This window comes from Setaria italica, chromosome I, assembly GCF_000263155.2.
Source record: "Setaria italica strain Yugu1 chromosome I, Setaria_italica_v2.0, whole genome shotgun sequence".
In the NCBI taxonomy this organism is placed as follows: Eukaryota; Viridiplantae; Streptophyta; class Magnoliopsida; order Poales; family Poaceae; genus Setaria; species Setaria italica.
The window spans coordinates 26,136,536-26,155,666 of record NC_028450.1 but is presented as its reverse complement, the minus strand read 5'-3'; the positions used below and the strand labels follow the sequence as shown (position 1 = coordinate 26,155,666).

Genomic DNA, 19,131 nt, shown 5'->3' with positions numbered 1-19,131 from the left:
CCTCCAAATTAATCCCAAATTCGACCGCGACATCCTCCAGTATACTCCCGCCGATCATATACAAATTTCTCGAAAATACTCATTCTACCTATTTTCCGTTCGCGTTCTCTGTTCGGAGCTCAACGGGTAAAATCGTATTTTCTTTTATTTATTTTGTGTGCCCGTTTGTGTGTGCCATAGATCGCGGAGTACCCAAGGAGGAGCACGAGGAGGAGTTCGACCGCGAGCCCGAGCCCGAGGACCAGCAACACGAGCCGGAACTCCCGGAAGGCTTTGAGGACGGCAAGTCCAATCTCACCCTTTGATGCATATTCAATTCCTAGTTTTTCAAACACAACCTATTGGCCTATTTTATAAAAATGCATATTGTTTTATTGCAAGACATGGTTGGATAGCCACCCCTTGATTGTTATGATTATTCCTTGTTGTCCTATATTTATCTCTAAATATGACTTGCTCTGTTTAGATGATAACTACTGCTAGAATGCTTAGGAATTCGTTACTCAAATTCAATCATGATTACAATGATTTATTTAGAGAACAAATGCGTGAGTGTGTTCAAATGGGAAAATGGGTTTCCGGGTTCAAAGGCAAGGAATGTGTAGATGAGATGGATATGTGTTTCTTGTGTGAAATGCCAGAATGTTGTGCTCGTACCTTAGTGGTTGAGCAAGGTTGGGAGATATCCATCTTATCATGGTTAAGGACCAAGTTGATGTGTCATCTTGCCTAATTCAACCATCGTGCAACCACTCGACCGTTGTATGGGCAACGGCTTAGCATAAATCCCACTAGCTAAACTGTTAGTCTTCGGGTGTGCTGGTGAGCAATGGAAGCCTATGAAAAAGGAGTAAGATCTTGGTGACTTAGGTCCCGGTTACGGCCTCGTGGATGGGTCGTTAACCCTTTGGGTGTTTCCGTGTGGACTAGTCAGTCTTAGCTAAGGTGGGTAATGGCTTTGTTAGGATCCGCACCGGCACTAAGGTGATCGTGTTACGGTAGCCTACTTATGGGAAAAGTGTACAACCTCTGCAGAGTTAAAATCTATCCGGGTAGCCGTGTCCACGGCATTGGACGAGTTATGGCTTGGTCACATAACTAGCACTTGGGAATGGATGGTTTCATGGTGTGTGTGTGTTGGATTTTGGAAGTGTCCGGCAGTTGTGCCGTGAGCTATGGCGGACGGGGAGTCCGATAGTAATAAAATTTGGATCCTTTGTGTAGGATCAACCCCACTCAATGTCTCGGTTACTAAAGGAAAAGGTTTACCAAAAACCCTTTTGAAAACAAACCCGTGCATGTGATGAAAATCTAGCTTTATTGCAAATGAACATTAGCCTATCCTTATTATATCCTGTGCATATACTTGAGTGTATCCCCCTCCATGGATGGGGTTGGACTTGTTGAGTACTTTTGTACTCACCCTTGCTTCGTTGCTACAGAGGAAGACCCGGACTTCGTCGCCAAGGACTTTGAGTAGGAGGTTGTGTCCGCACCTAACGCTGCTTGTGTGTTGGCCTTCACAAGATGCTTCTGCTGCCGTGTAGTCCCGAGTGCTGTCTTTTGGCAGTCGCTTGGTTAGCCGCTGTTATTTATTTGCTTTTTATCATTGCATGACTTTCACGCCCACTCCCTCGGGAGTTGTACGGTAACTGAACTATCTGTTGAATAAATGTGTTATCAGCCTTCTAGGATTGATATTTGCATCACATTTAGTCTCTGCTGATGTGGGGACACTTCAATTAGGTGGTGATTTATCTTTTTAGAATGGTAATGCTGAGAGTCGGGCATCCGATGTGCCAGCTAAAATCGGACGCCTCGTCCACCGTCAAATGAGTATCGCATACCGTCGGTTTAAAAATAAAACACATGCCCCCATGCCCCTCATCATTCCTATCCACCCACACCCCTCATCATTCCTATCCACACACGTCTCCTAGCACGCAGCCTCCTTCTCGATGCTTGCTGCTTCCACATGCTCCTGCTCTCCAGTCCCCACCGATGCAGCTGCTTGAGCTAGTAAGGTCAACGGAGGCTTCCAGCAGCAACCCATCTAGCAGCAAACGATGGTGGCCCAGGTCTTGTTGGTGCTGCACCAGGAAAGACCCTCGATCCCATGCTGCAAATGGAGGCCGAGGTGGATGCCTAGGTGGGTGAGGTCATCACCGAGTGGCAGCGGGGGGAGCTCCGCGGGCGGGGGTTGTGGAAGGGAAATTCTGAGGGGCTACGAAGGAGGAGCTCCGGATAGCGGCCATGGTGGGGCAGCTCTGGGAGGCTATGGAGGATCTCCGAGCGAAGGCTATGGTAGGGGAGCATCGGGTAGCAGCCATGGCAAACGAGCTTCGGGCGGCTACATCGGCTCTCCTCGCTCCAATTTTGTGGCACATATGCTCGATTCGACGATGGAAGAGCTCGATTCGACAACACCGGTGCTCCCCCCACCACGGTGTAGTTGTGATTTCGTGATGTTGCAGCCATGATTTTGAGATTTTTTTAATCTACTTTTGATATGTTGCAGCCGTGATTTTGGGATGTTTCAACAATGACTTTGTGATGTTTCACCTGTGATCTGCGATGTTGCATCTGCCATTTGATTGGGATGGGATGTTTCATGAATCGATAGTTTGATGTTGAATGGTTTGTCTTTCAGTTTGATGTTGAATGGTTTGTCTTTCATGAAGTTTCGGTATGTTACTTTGGATGTTGCACAATATTTTTTATGATGGTGAAATAGTTAGTTTCGGATGTTGCATTTTTTCCAATGCGAGATTGAATATTGCACGCAACATGATACAGATGTTGCGGCGGGCTTTTTCCATCATCAACGAATCACTAAGAAGTTTTTTACACGTTCTTTGATGTTGCAAACGTTGATTTTTGATGTTACAAATGTTGATTTTCTATGTTACAGATGCTATTTTTGAATGTTTTCCCATCGGACGTCCGTGCGCTAGCACATCCCTTTTTGGAAAGGTTTACCCTAGTGACCTGCCACTAGGATTCTTAAGTATCGTCTAGCCGTTGCACTTTTGGTTAGGATTAGTGTACCCAACCAAATTAATATGTTGAAATTTATAAGTCCTTAGCAAGATTGTCTTTTATAAATGTGTTTGTAGTTGATAACACACATTTAAATACAGTTAAAGGCAGTTGGGATTATGCCAGCTAGGATTCCGACGTAACATACGAAAGCTCTCTAAATATATTTGCTTGACTTGATTTTTTCATGCTGTAGAAAAATATTTGATTTGATGAAATTGATGCCATGATTTTCCACACGAGGCGGGGAGAGGGCTCTTCCGATAACAATCGGTGGAGAGCCCTCCCAACACGGAGGCCTCATGCACAAAAAAAAGGAAAAATAGAACATCTAGGCAAGCTCCACTCTTCGCCCGCCCCGCCACTCTCAGCATGATCCACCCCCATCGCCATCCTCCGCCTCGCCGTTGTCACCTTGCCGCCTTGCCGTTTGCCCGTCGGCACCGGCCACCGGATGTCCTCCACCACCTGGCCGATGGCACTATCGCCGCACGGCCTCACCACCTCCACCAAGCCTACCACCGCCACCAGTCATCTCTCTAATCCCATCGGTTATGGATCCCTCCTCGATAACCCCGAACTCTTAACCCTAATCTGCGGTCTTCTCCGATTTTAGCGAGCCAGCCATGGAAGAATTACTTTGCTATTTTATTTCCTCTAGTGATGTAGTAATACACTTCTTTATTTAGATTATACTCCCTCCATTCCAAATTGTAGCCTGTAAGTCATTTGGCATTTCTAGATGTATAATTTTTACTATTTTTTATAGGCATAGTGTATATGTAGATTAATAGCAAAAGTTAATTTGAGACGGAGAAAGTATGTTTGTATGTGGTTACCTAAATTGGAAGGTGGAATAGCAGCGGGCATCCGAACAGCCGGTGTTTCATTGAGGTAGGGAGTAGGGACGCTGATGGGCGGTGGCGGAGGGAGGGGGCACGGGGGGCCTGGCACAACCTAACCCTCTGCGGCATCCGCAGTGGCCCCTTGTGGCCTGGGCCTCTGCGGCTCTGCCTGGCACCCCCTAGCAGCCTGGGTGCCTTTCACCCCCTTGCAGTCCTGCCCCTGGCTAGCTTGGGCCTAGCCCAATAAAAAATTAAGAAGCCTCTGAGGCTCTGAACCCTTGGCGCACGGCACGGTAGCAGTCACCAGACGCCAGTTGCCCCTCCGTTCCGCCGTTCGTGACTTCGTGTCACTTCGTATTCCGCTGCCGCCAGTCAAAACGAGCAAATAGGCACATCCGCACATGAGCATGAGGACAAGGTCAAGGATGAAGGATGATGGCGTGATGCCATGATGGACCAATGCGCAGCAGCGTCTCTGTGGACTGTGGTTCATTTGTTTTCTCCTATCTTCATTTTTCTAGGCTATAGATCTTGGGGATTTTTTGTTTGTATTTCATGATGCATGTACAGATGATTTTCTTTCCAATCCAATTGAATGTCTCAAAAGCGGATGGATTCTTGCTCCAAACTTTTTATCTATTGCTGCTGAGTCATGTTCTTGCTCCAAATTTTAGACAATATAAAGAAGAGAAAGACCATCAATAGCTTTTTTAAGCTGATGCAAGTGGAAGCTCCTAATCTGGAAGGGGAAACTCATAATAATCATGTATAAAATCCTAATAATCAGAGTAATGTTGCTACTACCGCTGAGCCAATCGAAGCCGAGGTTGCTGAGCATCCACCAGTTGTTGCTACTAGATTTGAGAGAGACCCTAGTAAACGTGTTCAAATATTAGAATTTCCAGCTGATCAACGAGATGAAGCTTGGAGATTTTATATTTCAGAGGGTCCATATCAACCTGTGTTGGTAGAGTACTCACTCAGTGAATTAGCTCATCGTCGTCGAATTTAGAGTAACTGGTTCAAGCAATTTACCTGGCTAGAATATTCACCTCATACAAATCGTGCTTACTGCCTGCCATATTTTTTATTTTCCAAGAAGCCAATTGGGAAAGTTGGATCAGATACATTCATAGTAAAGGGGTTTCAAAACTGGAAAACAGTTAATTGCAGAAATGAATGTTCTTTTCTAAAACACGTGGGAGATGTTGGCTCAGCCCACAATTATTCTGTTCGGTGTTTTAATAAACTTAAGAACACAATGGCTCAAATTGACAATGTGCTTGTTAAGCAAAAAGAGATAATGGTTGCAAAAGGAAGACGAATGCTTGCGACTACAATTGATTGCATTAGGTAATAAGATCAATTTCTCATGTCTTTCTGCAGTATTTAAATTTAACTTGAGGTGGTTGACATTCCAAGGTTGTCCCTTTAGAGGCCACGGTGAATCTCCAGATTCCTTAAACAGAGGTAATTTTCTTGAAATGGTCAAGCTTTTGGCTTTCTATAACACCGAGGTTAATGAGGTTGTGTTGGGAAAATGCTCCAAAAATGCAAAATACACTTCACCTTATATCCAAAAGGAAATTCTAAGCATACTTGCTCGAAAAGTGCAGAAATCAATTAGAAAAGAAATTGACAATAGCAAATTTTGCATAATGGTTGATGAAGCTTGAGATGAGTCAAAAAAGAGCAAATGGCGATAGTCCTCCGATTATCAACAAGGAAGGCCTTATAAAGGAGCGTTTCCTTGATCTGATCCATGTTAGTGATACTACAACTTTGACATTTAAAGAGTCAATTTGTGCTGTCCTCTCAGCTAATGGCCTAAGCACACAAGATATAAGAGGGTAAGGTTACGATGGGGCCAGTAACATGAGAGGGGAGTGGAATGGATTGAAAGCTCTAATTCTCAATGAGTGCCCATATGCATATTATATTCATTGCATGGATCATCAGCTTCAGTTGGCTCTTGTAGCATCATCAAGGGAGGTCCATGAGGTACACAATTTTTTTCAGCATGCAAATTTCATCATAAATGTTGTTATTGCTTCTCCTAAGTGCAATGATGAGTTGCTAGCAAAACAAGCAGAGGAAATTGCCCATTAAATTGAATTGGGAGAGCTTAACACAGGGCGAGGGGCAAATCAGATTTCCTTCCTACAAAGGCCAGGGGACACTAGATGGAGTTCCCACTATAGGTCCATTCTAAGCTTAAAAAAGATGTTTGGTGCCACAGTTTCAGTCCTACGCAGCATTGCTAATGATCATTCAGCTTCGAAGTATTCTCGGGGAGATGCTAATGGTGTCTTACGAATCATTATCACATTTGATTTTATGTTTAGTCTACTCCTAATGGAAAAGATTATGAAGATCACTAATGTGTTGTACCAGACACTCCAAAAGAAGAGCATTGATATCTTAAATGCGGTGGATTCAGTTTCTACCACAAAAGTGTTGCTTGGTGAGTTGCGAGATAATGGCTGGGAACCTCTTCTTAAGGAGGTCAAATTGTTTTGTGGAAAGCATGAGATTGATATTCCGGATCTGAGTAAGAAATATGGTTTTTTTCCAAATTATTTATTCTTTTGTAAAATTGTACTGGTTCATCGATCAATCCATATCTTCCCATTTGTAGGTATGTTGACGTGACTAAATCTCGAAACAAGAATGACAACACCACAGCCTTTCACCATTACAAAGTAGATGTGTTTAGTGTTGCAATTGATCAACAACTAGCAGAGTTAGAAGATCGATTCAGTTCTCAAGCGACAGAGCTTTTGTCCCTTTGTGCTTCTTTGGATCCTAGGCTGGACACATTCAACATAGACAATATATGCACTCTGGTGGAAAATATTATCGTGCTGATTTCTCAAGTCAAGAAAGAGCTCATTTCAATCAAGTCAAGAAAGAGCTCAATTGAAATGTCAGCTGCCACATTTTCAAATTAATGTATGCAACAGTCCAGAACTAAAGGAATTATCAACACTTGCTGATCAAACAAGTGGACTATTTAAAATAGGAAAATATTCATCTTATCATATGGTGGACATGTTATTAAGATTTATCATATGGTGGACATGTTATTAAGATTAGTATTAACTCTTTCAGTATCAACTGCAACCACCGAAAGATGCTTTTCAGCTATGAAACTTGCGAAGACACGTCTCAGATGTACAATGGGAGATGGATTTCTGCGATATTGTTTGGTAATTTATATTGAGAAGGAATTAGCTGCATCAATCAGTACTGATGATATTATTACAGCGTACGATCTTGCTGCTAATCGAAGAGCTAAATTTAAGTTGATAGATATGTAATTTAATTTTGATTAAGATTTGTGAAATATGCTATTATTATATCATTATATGTGACTAAAATCAGTTCACGTGACTATCAGCTCAAGTTGCTCTGTCCATATCCTGGTTCCGCCCCTGCCGACGGGTATACCGTAGTATACGCGTAACAGCCTTCCGTCGTCCTGTCGAGGAACGTCACGACTCAGGGGGTGTTTGGGAAACACCTGTTAAAGTTTAACACCTGTCACATCGGATGTTTGGATACTAATTAGGAGTACTAAACATAAGCTAATTACAAAACTAATTGCACAGATGGATTATAATTCGCGAGACGAATCTATTAAGCCTAATTAGTCCATGATTTGACAATGTGGTGCTACAGTAACCATTTGCTAATGATGGATTAATTAGGCTTAATAGATTCGTCTCGCGAATTAGCACAAGGTTCTGCAATTAGTTTTATAATTAGCTCATGTTTAGTCCTCCTAATTAGCATCCGAACATCCGATGTGACACCGTTAAAGTTTAGCACCTCGTATCCAAACAGCCCCTCACTCACAGCCCGCTGCTTCTTAGCTCTCCACGGCCGCCACCTACTTTTCGCCACCATCCCACTTGCTCGCTCTTGTACATTACTCACGGGCCCAGAAAAGGGAGGAAATTCCGATGCCGCCGTCGCGAGATGCTGCGGCTTTCCACCTTTGTCATCTACCGCGGTAGAGCGGTAACGGCAAACGGCCCGTGAACCCGACCCGCTCCGCCGGCGCGGGCCTATCCAACTCCGTCACCACCAGCTTCCGTACGTCCCCCCAACGGCCACGCCGCGCGCTTGGCTTGGTGGCTGGCTGGCTTTGGAACTCCCCCGGGTTGGCCGGCCATGTCCTCCCTCGCTGCACCGCCGGCGGCCCCGCCACCGGAGAGGGTGCGCCTGCTCGTAGCGGCGCCTCCCTCGCGTGCCCGTCCTCCGGGTCGGGGGTTGCATTGCGCGGTGCGGGGAACGGCAGGGGGAGGACCCGGTGCCGGGTGCGGCCGGCGGCAGCTGGTGCTGCAGCGGTGCTCCCCGGCCGGCGAGTCCAGGGTGGCCGGCGACGGCGGCGTCTCCAGGTTGCTTTACTTAACTTCATCCTCGCAATTTCCCGTTTTCATTCGTTAGGAAATGGTCCCAGGAATGGCGTTGTTTTGAGCTACGGGTATCATGTTTCCCTTATTCGTGGCGGTAGCACCGGAGCACCCGGTCGTCAAATTCGAGATATCTACATAAGCTGCTTGGAAACATATATAGTCCAGTTAGCTTAAAGCGAGATCTGTTCTAAGAAATATCTTTTCGAGCGTTTTACGTTTTAATGTTGAATTGTGACCTTAGAGGGAAAACCACATCAAAGATTCACCCAGATATCATAACTCATAAGAAAGATGTTTACATGCCGGATCAAATTGATAGCGTACAGTATTGACTTCATAGTGGGGAGCACAAAAGCAAAACTTATGAATTCTAAGTAGACTCGCAGAGTAAGCCTTTCCTTAGAAATCTAGTCGAACAAGACATATGCTAATCCATATGGGCCCAGTCTTACAGGCTCGATAATGTTTCTTGTCTACAGCTTTTGTATAATTGAAGGTCCAGAGACAATCGAGGACTTTGTTCAGATGCAATCGCATGAGATTCAAAACAACATCAAGAGCCGCCGCAACAAAATTTTCCTTCTAATGGAAGAGGTTTCTGTTTTGGGCATTATGCATATCAGTTGGTCAATTTTTTTGGTGGTCCATATGGTGAGGCTCATCTCATTAATCTATGTATGGAAAATGTTATCAGGTCAGACGATTGCGAGTGCAGCAGCGAATCCGAACTTCTGAAAGCAAAGGTCCCAGTAGTGAAGAAAATGAAATGCCTGAGATTCCATCAACTATTCCATTTATGCCTCATGCGGTGACCAACAGCTCTCAACAAACTTCTGAAAAATGATCACATTGGCATCTGAAGTTGTTCTAAGTTCTGTTATTTTTTTTCTTTTGTTTGCCCAAAACAGTCAGCAAAGACAATGAAGCAACTCTATATGACATCATTCTCTGTCATATCTGGGATAATCATATTTGGAGGCTTGATAGCCCCAGTAGTAAGTGCCATCATTCTTCAAAGCACCTCAATGGTTTATGTTTGTACTCCATGTTTTTTTTTCAAGGCATCTTCTCAGTATGGGCGGTGATATAGCAAGTCATCAATCTTTCTTCATATGCAGCTTGAACTGAAATTAGGGCTTGGAGGTACATCTTATGAAGATTTTATACGGACCTTGCACTTGCCTCTTCAATTGAGGTGCTTTGAAGAACCTATATCTCGATGGTGAATTCTGTATTTATGTATCAGTGTTTAGAAAAGTGATTTGGTACATTTTTGTTTTCTTCTGTTCAGTCAGGTAGACCCCATAGTGGCATCCTTTTCAGGTGGCGCGGTTGGCGTTATCTCAGCTTTAATGTTGGTTGAAGTGAGAAACGTCAGGCAACAAGAGAAGAAAAGATGCACATATTGCCATGGGACTGGTACAAGCAATCTCCTTTTGAACTATCTGACCCAAGAATGGCCTCAGCCATGCCTAATGCATGATTCATCATCCGAATGCAAACTTGGATATATCTGAAATGATGTTTTGCCTGTGTACCTAATACAGTAACACTAACTCTGTACTCACATGTCTGATCTTGCTTCCCCAATGTAGGATACTTGCCGTGTGCTCGCTGTTCTGCTAGCGGGATGTTATTGAGCACAAAGCCTTTTTCACTATCAGGGAATAATATGCGGTCAATGAATGGAAGGTGTCAGAGTTGTTCAGGAGCTGGAAAGGTATGCTGTCTATTGCCATTGTGTTTCACATTTATCAGTTTGATGCTGGTAAAAGATTGAATCGGAAACAATGGAACGGTTATTATTCTTTAGGTATTTGTCTTTAGGTAAAATTGCAAGGTGATAATGCAGATTAAACAGATATTTAGTGCTTCAATTCAGTTTTGCACAAAAATTGTTCCTGGTTACAGAAGAGAACAGATCAGGCACTTCACATCATCTTCTACCAATAACATGATTGCCTCCATAAAGTATGTTGATTCTTGGGTCTCCATGTTTGCCAGGTTATGTGCCCGACATGCTTGTGCACAGGAATGGCGATGGCAAGCGAGCATGATCCACGGATAGATCCCTTTGATTAGTGTTGAGCAATTGGGGAGTAAGCCTTTTTTCCTTCGCGCCTATCACTGGCCGTGCAAAACTCAACGTTATCAGATCAGGCATAATACAGCACCGAACACTGGCAGTCGTGTTATTTGACCAATCAATATAGCGATCTGAGTTTCCCCTCCGGATTGTATTTGGCGCTAAGCCTTTGTTGACGCGTACGTTGATATAAAACTTTACCCCTAGAGCTGTCAACAACAGACAGTTTGGCCGAGTGGTCTAAGGCGCCAGATTTAGGCTCTGGTCCGAAAGGGCGTGGGTTCAAATCCCACAGCTGTCAAATAATTTTAATTTTACATTAAATTTTCTGCGCCTTCTATACTTCGCGTTTATATATCCTAAATAACAATCTGGTTTGTAAGACTTTTTGACTATCATCATATTTTTCCATACCTGCATATGGTATCTTGTTCATATGCTTCCGAAGAAATCTCCGTTACTCTTCATTTTATTATTTTCATCACGAATTTCTTTGTTGGGTGATATAACTTGGCGAGGTTCGAAGGTTCTCCATGGTAGCAGTATAATTTCTTTATTGGGTGATATAATTTGGCAATTTGCATCGTTGTTGGCCCCAACAGACCAACAGCACACACAAAAAAAAAAACGAATAAATCTGTTGCCATTTAGACCTATTGGGCTGCTTCCCGAGAGGAGGCCCCGCCTAATGAGCACGGCTGGCCCAGGAGAGGCCCACAGCCACGCATGACCGAGCGGGCTACTTATACGGGCACCCAAAAACCGAGTCGCAGCCGCTTGAGAGCTAGGGTTTTTCCGCCGCCGCCACCTCGCCGCCGTCCTCCCTTGTGAACCCTAACCGTTCCTCCTCCTCACCCTCCGCCGCCATGGTATGGAGCTGTGCCACCTCTCACTCTCCGTCCTCTTTTAGATCTCATACCGCGTTATCGTCGACGGCGATGTATTTATTGTTGTCGCCGATGCTGTGCAGTCCGGAAGGAAGAAGACGCGGGAGCCCAAGGAGGAGAACGTGACGCTCGGCCCCGCCGTCCGCGAGGGGGAGTATGTCTTCGGCGTCGCGCACATCTTCGCCTCCTTCAACGACACCTTCATCGTAAGACGCGGCAGTCCCACATTCTATTTACATCCGATTCGGCCAAGTTTGCTTGAGCGGAGGATCCAGGGGAATGAGCGAAAAATGGAAGCTGACATGTGCAATTGTATGTCGTGTTGCAGCATGTGACGGATCTGTCCGGGAGGGAGACGCTCGTCCGCATCACTGGTACATAGCCTTCTCACGTTTCACCTGCAAGTCCCGATGTATTTGTCATGTTTGAATGCAATGGTGTCTAGTTTTGCATGTCTGTTTGTGCTACTAACTAGTCTTATGTTATTTCTATGAAGAGATGTAGCTATAGTTTCTGAATATACTGCATAGTTTGGCGAGTTGAGCTTGGCAATCCACTTGATTTGGTTCCTTCATTTGTATTATGAGTTTGTAGTATCTGGTTGGAAGAAATGTTAGAGGTTATGCTCAGTGTTTAGCTGAAAGAACTACTTTTGTATTATTCAAGCACGGCCCTTAAGATCGCCTCCCTTTCATTTACATGGGAGCGTTTCGAGTCATAGCTGTGCAAGATTGATAATGAGGGACCAGAGAGTTTTTCTTTGGACCCTCTCTCTTCCTGTTTTGGTAGGTGTCTCCATCTTGCTATTGTGTATCCTGTGGTAGTATACTTGGTTTCAGTCAGTTGCTTTTCTGCGCTGATTGGGCTAAGTTATTCCTGCTGGGTCCATTTGCTAAATTTAATGGAGGCGTCTATATTATGGAAGTGAACATGAACATGACCTGTGCCATTTTATGATCTATTGCTCCAGTGTGTTCTGTTACAAGCTTTCAGACTGCCATTATCTATTGTTTAGTAATAGCCTTTTGAGTTGGATTGAATCGTCTTATTTAACGATCATAATTACCAGTATTGTTTTCTTAAAGACGCAAGTATTTTTTAGGTAATCAAGAACCATACTTTTGTTCCATTTGTTATATTTATTAACTTGTCAAATGTTGCATTGTCTAGGTGGAATGAAGGTTAAAGCTGATCGTGATGAGTCGTCACCTTATGCTGCTATGCTTGCCTCACAGGATGTTGCTCAAAGATGCAAGGTATTTTTCTTCTGGGGCAAAACTACATTAGTTGTTTATCTGCTGGTGCTCAGTTTCTTGTTTCCTTTTTGCAGGAGCTTGGGATTACTGCCCTGCACATTAAGCTCCGTGCTACTGGTGGAAACAAGACCAAAACTCCAGGTCCTGGTGCTCAGTCTGCTCTTAGAGCTCTTGCTCGATCTGGCATGAAGATTGGTCGTATTGGTAAGCACAGGCCTATGTTTTTTACCCTTTTTTTGCATCTTCCATTCATGTGGGCTTGATTTAAAAAGGTCCCAGAAGTCCTCTGCTATACTGATCAAGCCAGTGATAGTTTGGTCTACTTGCTACATAACATATCATGCTTGGCAATGGCAAAACCTGAGCTTCGATGATGATTAAAGTACATTATCTAGTTATTATTCTGCAGTCTGCTGACCCCATCCACACGGTGCTGTTCATTTCCAGTTAAATTTGCTGCATAACTCAGTATGCCTGACTTTGCAAGCTGCAAACCCCATCCACAGGTTTCCAGTTATTGCGGCATAACTAAGGATGCCTTGACTAACATTAGAATACATTCCTTGCATTTAGATATCATATATGTAATGTAGAATGTGTAGTGTCTTGTAGTTTATCTTTTGGAAAGGTAAGTGACAAATCTAAATTTGCCAGGCTTTCCAGTACTATTTGGTAGAATGCAGTTCTTGCATTGTTTGATGTAACCTGACCAATTCTTTGTTTCTTCAGAGGATGTCACCCCAGTCCCAACTGACAGCACACGCAGAAAGGGTGGCAGGAGGGGAAGGAGGCTGTAATTTCAAGTCTATCAGCGTGTGTTGGCAGATGTAGCAGTTCTATACTGTTTTCATCTCATATACTGAGCAAGTTTTGCAACATGTATTGAAGTTTTGAGGTGTCAACTTGTGGACATGTTTCTGTTTAATCCTTGTTGATGAAGTATGTTCCTTTCACTGAGCAAAACACAAATACAGGAGCTCCCACATCTGATAATTTGTTTGCTTGTTGGCTCGATAAATAGTTAGCCTGAAATGCTATCGTGAGTAGCCTTTTATCACTGATTTTGTGGACTTGAATTTTATGCAAAGAGGATAAAAGGGTGAAACTCGAAGTGGTAATTCCTCATCGGCCGCTTTTATGTCGGAAAAGAGTCATGGAAGTGCCGATGCCGTGATCTTGTATGGTTGCCGTCGGAAAAGAGCATCTCGAGAAGATTCTTAATGTGGCGCAAAGTTGCATCAGCTCTCAGCAATGCGAAGGTTGCACAACCAACAAATTGAGCTTAAGCCGAAACAAATTGAACTGGCTCTATCCTTTCCACTCCCTGGCCTTTATAAAGCAGGCCATCATAACTTTCATATCAACTCAGAATGCCACTTCGACCTTAATTAATCCAATAGGAGAAGAGGATGGAACTCCTGATCTCAACCAAGATCCTATCGTCCAGGGAGAAGACGAAGTTGTTGATGTAGAACAAGGCCCTGCTGTGCAAGATCTTGCTGTCCACACAGCTGGCCAGGATAAACAAGTCAATTTTGATCTAAACATGGTGGCAGGTATGCAAATTTCATATTGCAAAAATTAATTACTAGTCTCCATGATTTTCTGGACCATCCATTTTAGCACCATCTCCAATGCTGCTAGACATTGACGGAAAATTGCAATGGTTAACAGAATCAACACAAAGGATTCTAACTAGTGCAAGAATGGTTCGCAACAATATCACAGAAACATAAAAGATCTGATGCTATGGAGTACATTAAGGAAGATTTTCAGGAATGGCTGAAAGCACAAAATAGGATGCTAATTGTACATATCAAGCGCAAGGCATGCAAAACTAAATTCTTTTCTAGATTTCTAAAAGTAGATACCTCAATAACATGAATCTCGATCCTCAATCTACAAGGCCTTCATCCATCATAATCTGACATCATGTTCAGGAGGTTCTGGCGGGATCGCTGAGGCACAAAACTGTCCTCAAGTGACAGAAAAATGTGAATAACTTCAATTCTGGTTCAATTGTCAAGTGGCCACTATCACAACAATTGGAATGTCAAATTCACAATTAATGTTTTACACTGAAGCATGCCTATTCACATTTTTTTCTTGAAACTGTACGGCAAACTTTATTCACTCAGGATAGTAACATCGTTTACAATGCAATCAAGGATAAAACTAGGGGGCTCATCGTCCCATGTACAATTTTGCTTTGTTTGCATTGCTCTTCTTGCAAGTAAGTGAGCAGCTTGATTCGCCTCACGATGACAGTGCTCGATACTTATCTCCTGAAAACCACTCCACACTATATTGCATTCATCATATATAGGCGCAGCCGAGTTTGCCGTGAATCCACCATCCCTCATGATCTGGACCACCTCCATACAGTCTGATTGAACAATCAACCGATTGCATCCGATGTGCTGCGCTAGCATCAACCCCTCCTTCAGTGCATAAGCCTCTGCCATCGGTGCATCGATTAAATGGGGCAAATAGCTATGAGCAGCAGCTAAGACGCCTCCATTGCTATCCCTTATGATCGATCCCACACTGCCTCTTCCTCCATCTTCATCAAAGGCTGCATCAACATTCACCATTACTTTTCCTTTAGTGGGTTTCTTCCATCCCTGCCTCAGCTTTGACCCTTTCTTCATTGCATTTTGATAATTCTTTGTTAGCGCTGCGATGGACATAGCTGACCTATTCACATTTTATTCTTATGTATTCATGCTAACTCAACCACACTCCAGAAATGCTTTCTTTTGTGTACCTCACGTGTCAACCGTTTTTCCTCCATGCAGAAGAGGACCTTGATGTATACGCTGATCATGACATCATGTAGACATTTCTCTTTTTTGTTTGTTCTTTCAGAAGGCTTTGTTTAACCTTAAGTTTCACATGATAGTAGATACTTGCGTGATGTACGCATTCATAATTTTTGTTAAATTTGTTGTGCATATTTAGGGGTGCTACAGTGCGTAGCACTGAATCTATCTCGGGTTTGACCCAGGGAGAGGGCGCTCTGTCCGGTTCTTATTCAAATTTGGACAGCCCATGCAACCCATTACCCATTATATGGCCCAACGCAACACACCAACAAAAGGGCAACAGCCCATAGGCATCGATTTTTTTTTTCGTTCAATTTTTTTTTTCGAATTCCATGTTTCTTATTCATCTGTGTTCACTAATGTTGGTCTATCAATCGGTGCTCCAACATAGATGAAAATTTAGAGAGTTATTATAAATATTTTCTATAATGACATACACAGGTAAAATTTTTAATAAAGAAAACAGATCCAATGGCTATGATTACCAATGATGATTTTTCAGTCTATTGAATTGATGACTAGACATTTCAACTTTTCACTAGAATTGGTAGGATTTATCTCTTTTCCAATGTGTTTTGTGAGGATTATTAACATGGAGGGCTTCAAAGAGTGTTTGGTTAGTAATAGAGTCTTATACTATATGCATCCAACATTCTATTGACTTAATTTAATATTATACAAGACGTAGTTCAGTTTTATGCAAAACTGCTAGCATGGTATATTTAAAATATTACAGTATGCACAAAATAATTATGTTTTAAAAAAAGATATTTTTTTTAAACCTTATTGTTTATTGCGTTAATTCTAAACAATAACATGGTTAAAATGGATTAAGAAGGGCTTACCAAAGAGAAAAATTGTGTTCTAAATTTGTGAATCAAATCCTTTTTCACCACTTATCATGCCACCAATTAGAGGATGACATGTGGTCTGTCTGATTCTAAATTTGTAAATCAAATCCTTGCGTTGGAATCCAGATTTTGCACACAATTATTTTTGGGCCTCTACTGTGCAGCAGACTCCACATCCCTAAAGGAGGAAGCGTTTGTGTTGATTCATTAAGATGGGCACTTCATTGCTGGCACATAGGCTAAAATCACATCTTTTTTGAGACAAAATTTGAATGCTAGAATCGTAATTTTTTTGGATGGATGGAGTATGTACCTGCACATCGGAATTGAAAACATTAATTTGAAGATGCATGGTACTTGTTTTACTTAGTTGGTTGCATTGTGGCAGTGGGCCAGATTGACTTTGGCAAACGATTTTGATTGAACAGGATGCTGATGAAAGTTATTGGCTATGGATGCTTGTGAGTAGTTTACCTCCTCCGTTCCACAAAGACTGTTCATTTAGAAAATTTTAGATAAGATAGTAGCTAAAAGTCTAAAATACTCCTATTAACTCTTCTTAATTTGATGAATTACCGAGTATAATTAATTATACATGCACGCTTGTAGTAATTGTCGGACCTATTAGCCTTCCTTATTTAGCGAGTCTGGCTCGGGCATTGATGGTGGGAGTAAACGATCGATTCGTTAACTAGGTCTGAAATTATTATGAGGGTCTTTGTTGGATGGTCTGAAAGTTATATAAACATTCTTTGTAAGATAAATTTTGAAAGCTAAACAAATAGTCTTTGTGGGATGGAGGGAGTATGGTTTTGTTTCCTGTTTGTCGGTGGACATCGGGTTCTAGTGTTTTTGATAGCCTCTTGATCCATGGTGGAAGTAGGAAGCAAGAGATTCCGTTTTGCTTTGAGATACGAAGTTCCAATCTTTTTGCATCATGCTGTTGCAGAAAGCTAGAATTTTAATTTTTTTGGGAATAAAGCTTCATTTATTAGAAAAATGGTTACCCATATCCTGGTCCAAGCTCCCGCCATACTCTCATTACGTTTGAATCCGGCAGAGCCGGCAGATCCAGTTGCCTGCTCCAATGATCATCACATCTGACTCATCAAAAGAATCGAAAAGAAATCTAGAGAAAGCGCAGAAAGAGGCATCGTCACCTACACTTCCGCACTATCCTTCCTTCATGATAAGGCGCCGTATCTCTTGCCAGCATTGCAACACCACATCATGTGCTCACTTCGATCCTATACTGATCCATCATACCACCGGGAGTGGCGTCACATCGACCGATCGGGTGCATGCGCCAATGCAACCTCGACTTGTCTTCTTCCTAGATCGAGCTGATAGCCCACTACTATCCTCCACGCCGTCTCTGCGATTGCGAGCAGTTAAGTGTGATCGATCTCCATGGCATGTGGTGGCCTGCCTGCCTGCTTGTCTCCCGTCGTGGCCGCTTGCCGAAAGGGCGAAGCGGATCGAGGCATCGAGAGGGCTTCGATCACTAATAAGCTGTATCTACCATGCCGTAGTGGCGGTCCATGTCTTCTGAACTGAATGTTGGTGTGCCTGTACATCCTGTCCTCATCTTCTTTAGCTAACTAAGCAGCTGTGTTGTGTCCGTCTCGTGCCTTCTCGTCAGGCCAGTTCGGCGAACGGCAATGCGCTGCAGTTTCTAGGATGCCGCTACCTAAGCTAGGGTTTGCGTCAGCTCTTTGTGGGGCTTCGCCACTCCAACACATGCTTGAAGAACTGCATGACATGCCTTCTGACTTCCGTGAACTGTTGTGGTCGGTCTATGTAACGTTCCTTTCAGAACTTGGAAGTGGCGCCACGCATGGGTGGCTTCGCTTCCGGATAACCGCACGCGTAGACTGGTAGCGCCTTGATAGGGAGATGGCTCTAGAAAATACTGAGAGATCATCATCAGGACCTTGCACATTCTGTGAGCAAAACGGATGACACACATTCAGGGAATCCGGAGAGCCGTGTCGTTGGAACCAATGGATTGAAGGATTCATGATTTCTCTGAAGAAGATAAAGGATCAAAGCGAACACGAAGATCATCTCTCTTTAAGTTGACCATAGGCTGCAAAGAGGAAGACGATGAGAGGTGGCGTAAAACGTCCAGTTAATTCTTTCTTCAGTGATTCAGTATGTGCTGTCCACAAATCATAAGTTGATAAATGAAAATATGATAGGAAAAATATTTGTGATGACGGTGCCATGCATGGTGTGTGTATGCAAGTATATATGCAACGCCCATGTTTCTCGTAATGCTTTTACCAGATCGATCAGTTCTTTTTGGCACCGCTCTTCTGACCTTGGTAAAAGCAAAATGCACATGTCGGAACGCAGAGCAGTTCTTATTGCCCCTTTGGCATTTTTGGCCCATTGTTGTATCTGATTCAACAATTGATACATATTTGTTCTCCTCTTAAAAGAAAATGGAACTTCCAGGTTTTGGTGAGTTGTCCGAGATCATGTTTATATACCTACTATGAACTTATTCACTTTCTTTTGAGTGTGTCAATTCTTTGTTCACATATTTTATTATATGTTATACGTATTTATTTATATAATAATAAAATACCTCTATTCTGTGCAAGTGGTAAGAGAACTAAGAGGTGAGTATGCCTGCATGTATGTGATCATCTTCATCTCTACTATCTTTTGTAAAAATAAATAATTGAAAAGAAACAAATGGGAAATGAACTATTCAAAGAGAATTGTATTCATTTTGGTGTGTTAAACAAATGGTTAGAAAAAAAAAGACACCTAGCGGTAACTGAAAAGTTGCACGTATTCTTGGTTCACGCAGAGGTTGCAGATTACCTTCATTGTCTAGCTGCTGGGATATATATTTAAATTGCTACATTGAATCACTATTTTTCTTGCGGACTTTGACTATAGATATATAC

The 19,131-nt window shown here is 42.9% G+C and overlaps 2 protein-coding genes and 1 non-coding gene across 3 annotated transcripts; all 3 read left to right on the top strand.

Moving 5' to 3' along the window:
- The first annotated feature begins 7,934 nt into the window (after positions 1-7,934).
- On the top strand, positions 7,935-10,826 carry LOC101784890 (protein ORANGE-LIKE, chloroplastic). Its single transcript, XM_004952598.3, has 8 exons — positions 7,935-8,287; positions 8,785-8,899; positions 9,000-9,113; positions 9,214-9,300; positions 9,424-9,500; positions 9,597-9,724; positions 9,901-10,025; positions 10,310-10,826. Exons 1-8 carry the CDS (start codon positions 8,061-8,063, stop codon positions 10,385-10,387), a joined length of 951 nt encoding a protein of 316 aa, XP_004952655.1. The 5' UTR covers positions 7,935-8,060; the 3' UTR covers positions 10,388-10,826.
- On the top strand, positions 10,613-10,692 carry TRNAL-UAG. The gene has a single exon. It is a non-coding gene; the product is annotated as a tRNA-Leu (tRNA).
- Positions 10,827-11,109: 283 nt separating the features above from the next.
- On the top strand, positions 11,110-13,552 carry LOC101784487 (40S ribosomal protein S14). Its single transcript, XM_004952597.4, has 6 exons — positions 11,110-11,260; positions 11,362-11,484; positions 11,607-11,652; positions 12,449-12,534; positions 12,609-12,738; positions 13,264-13,552. The coding sequence occupies exons 1-6, from the start codon at positions 11,258-11,260 to the stop codon at positions 13,329-13,331; spliced, it is 456 nt and encodes a 151-aa protein (XP_004952654.1). The 5' UTR covers positions 11,110-11,257; the 3' UTR covers positions 13,332-13,552.
- The last annotated feature ends 5,579 nt before the right edge of the window (positions 13,553-19,131 follow it).

Excerpts from the sequence above, each read along its gene's own strand:
- LOC101784890 (XM_004952598.3), top strand. The coding sequence starts at position 8,061 with ATGTCCTCCCTCGCTGCACCGCCGGCGGCCCCGCCACCGGAGAGGGTG. Across the intron at positions 9,501-9,596 it reads CACTTGCCTCTTCAATTGAG|TCAGGTAGACCCCATAGTGG; the intron begins GTGCTTTGAAGA and ends TCTTCTGTTCAG. Across the intron at positions 9,725-9,900 it reads CACATATTGCCATGGGACTG|GATACTTGCCGTGTGCTCGC; the intron begins GTACAAGCAATC and ends TCCCCAATGTAG.
- LOC101784487 (XM_004952597.4), top strand. Across the intron at positions 12,535-12,608 it reads ATGTTGCTCAAAGATGCAAG|GAGCTTGGGATTACTGCCCT; the intron begins GTATTTTTCTTC and ends TCCTTTTTGCAG. Across the intron at positions 12,739-13,263 it reads CATGAAGATTGGTCGTATTG|AGGATGTCACCCCAGTCCCA; the intron begins GTAAGCACAGGC and ends TTGTTTCTTCAG.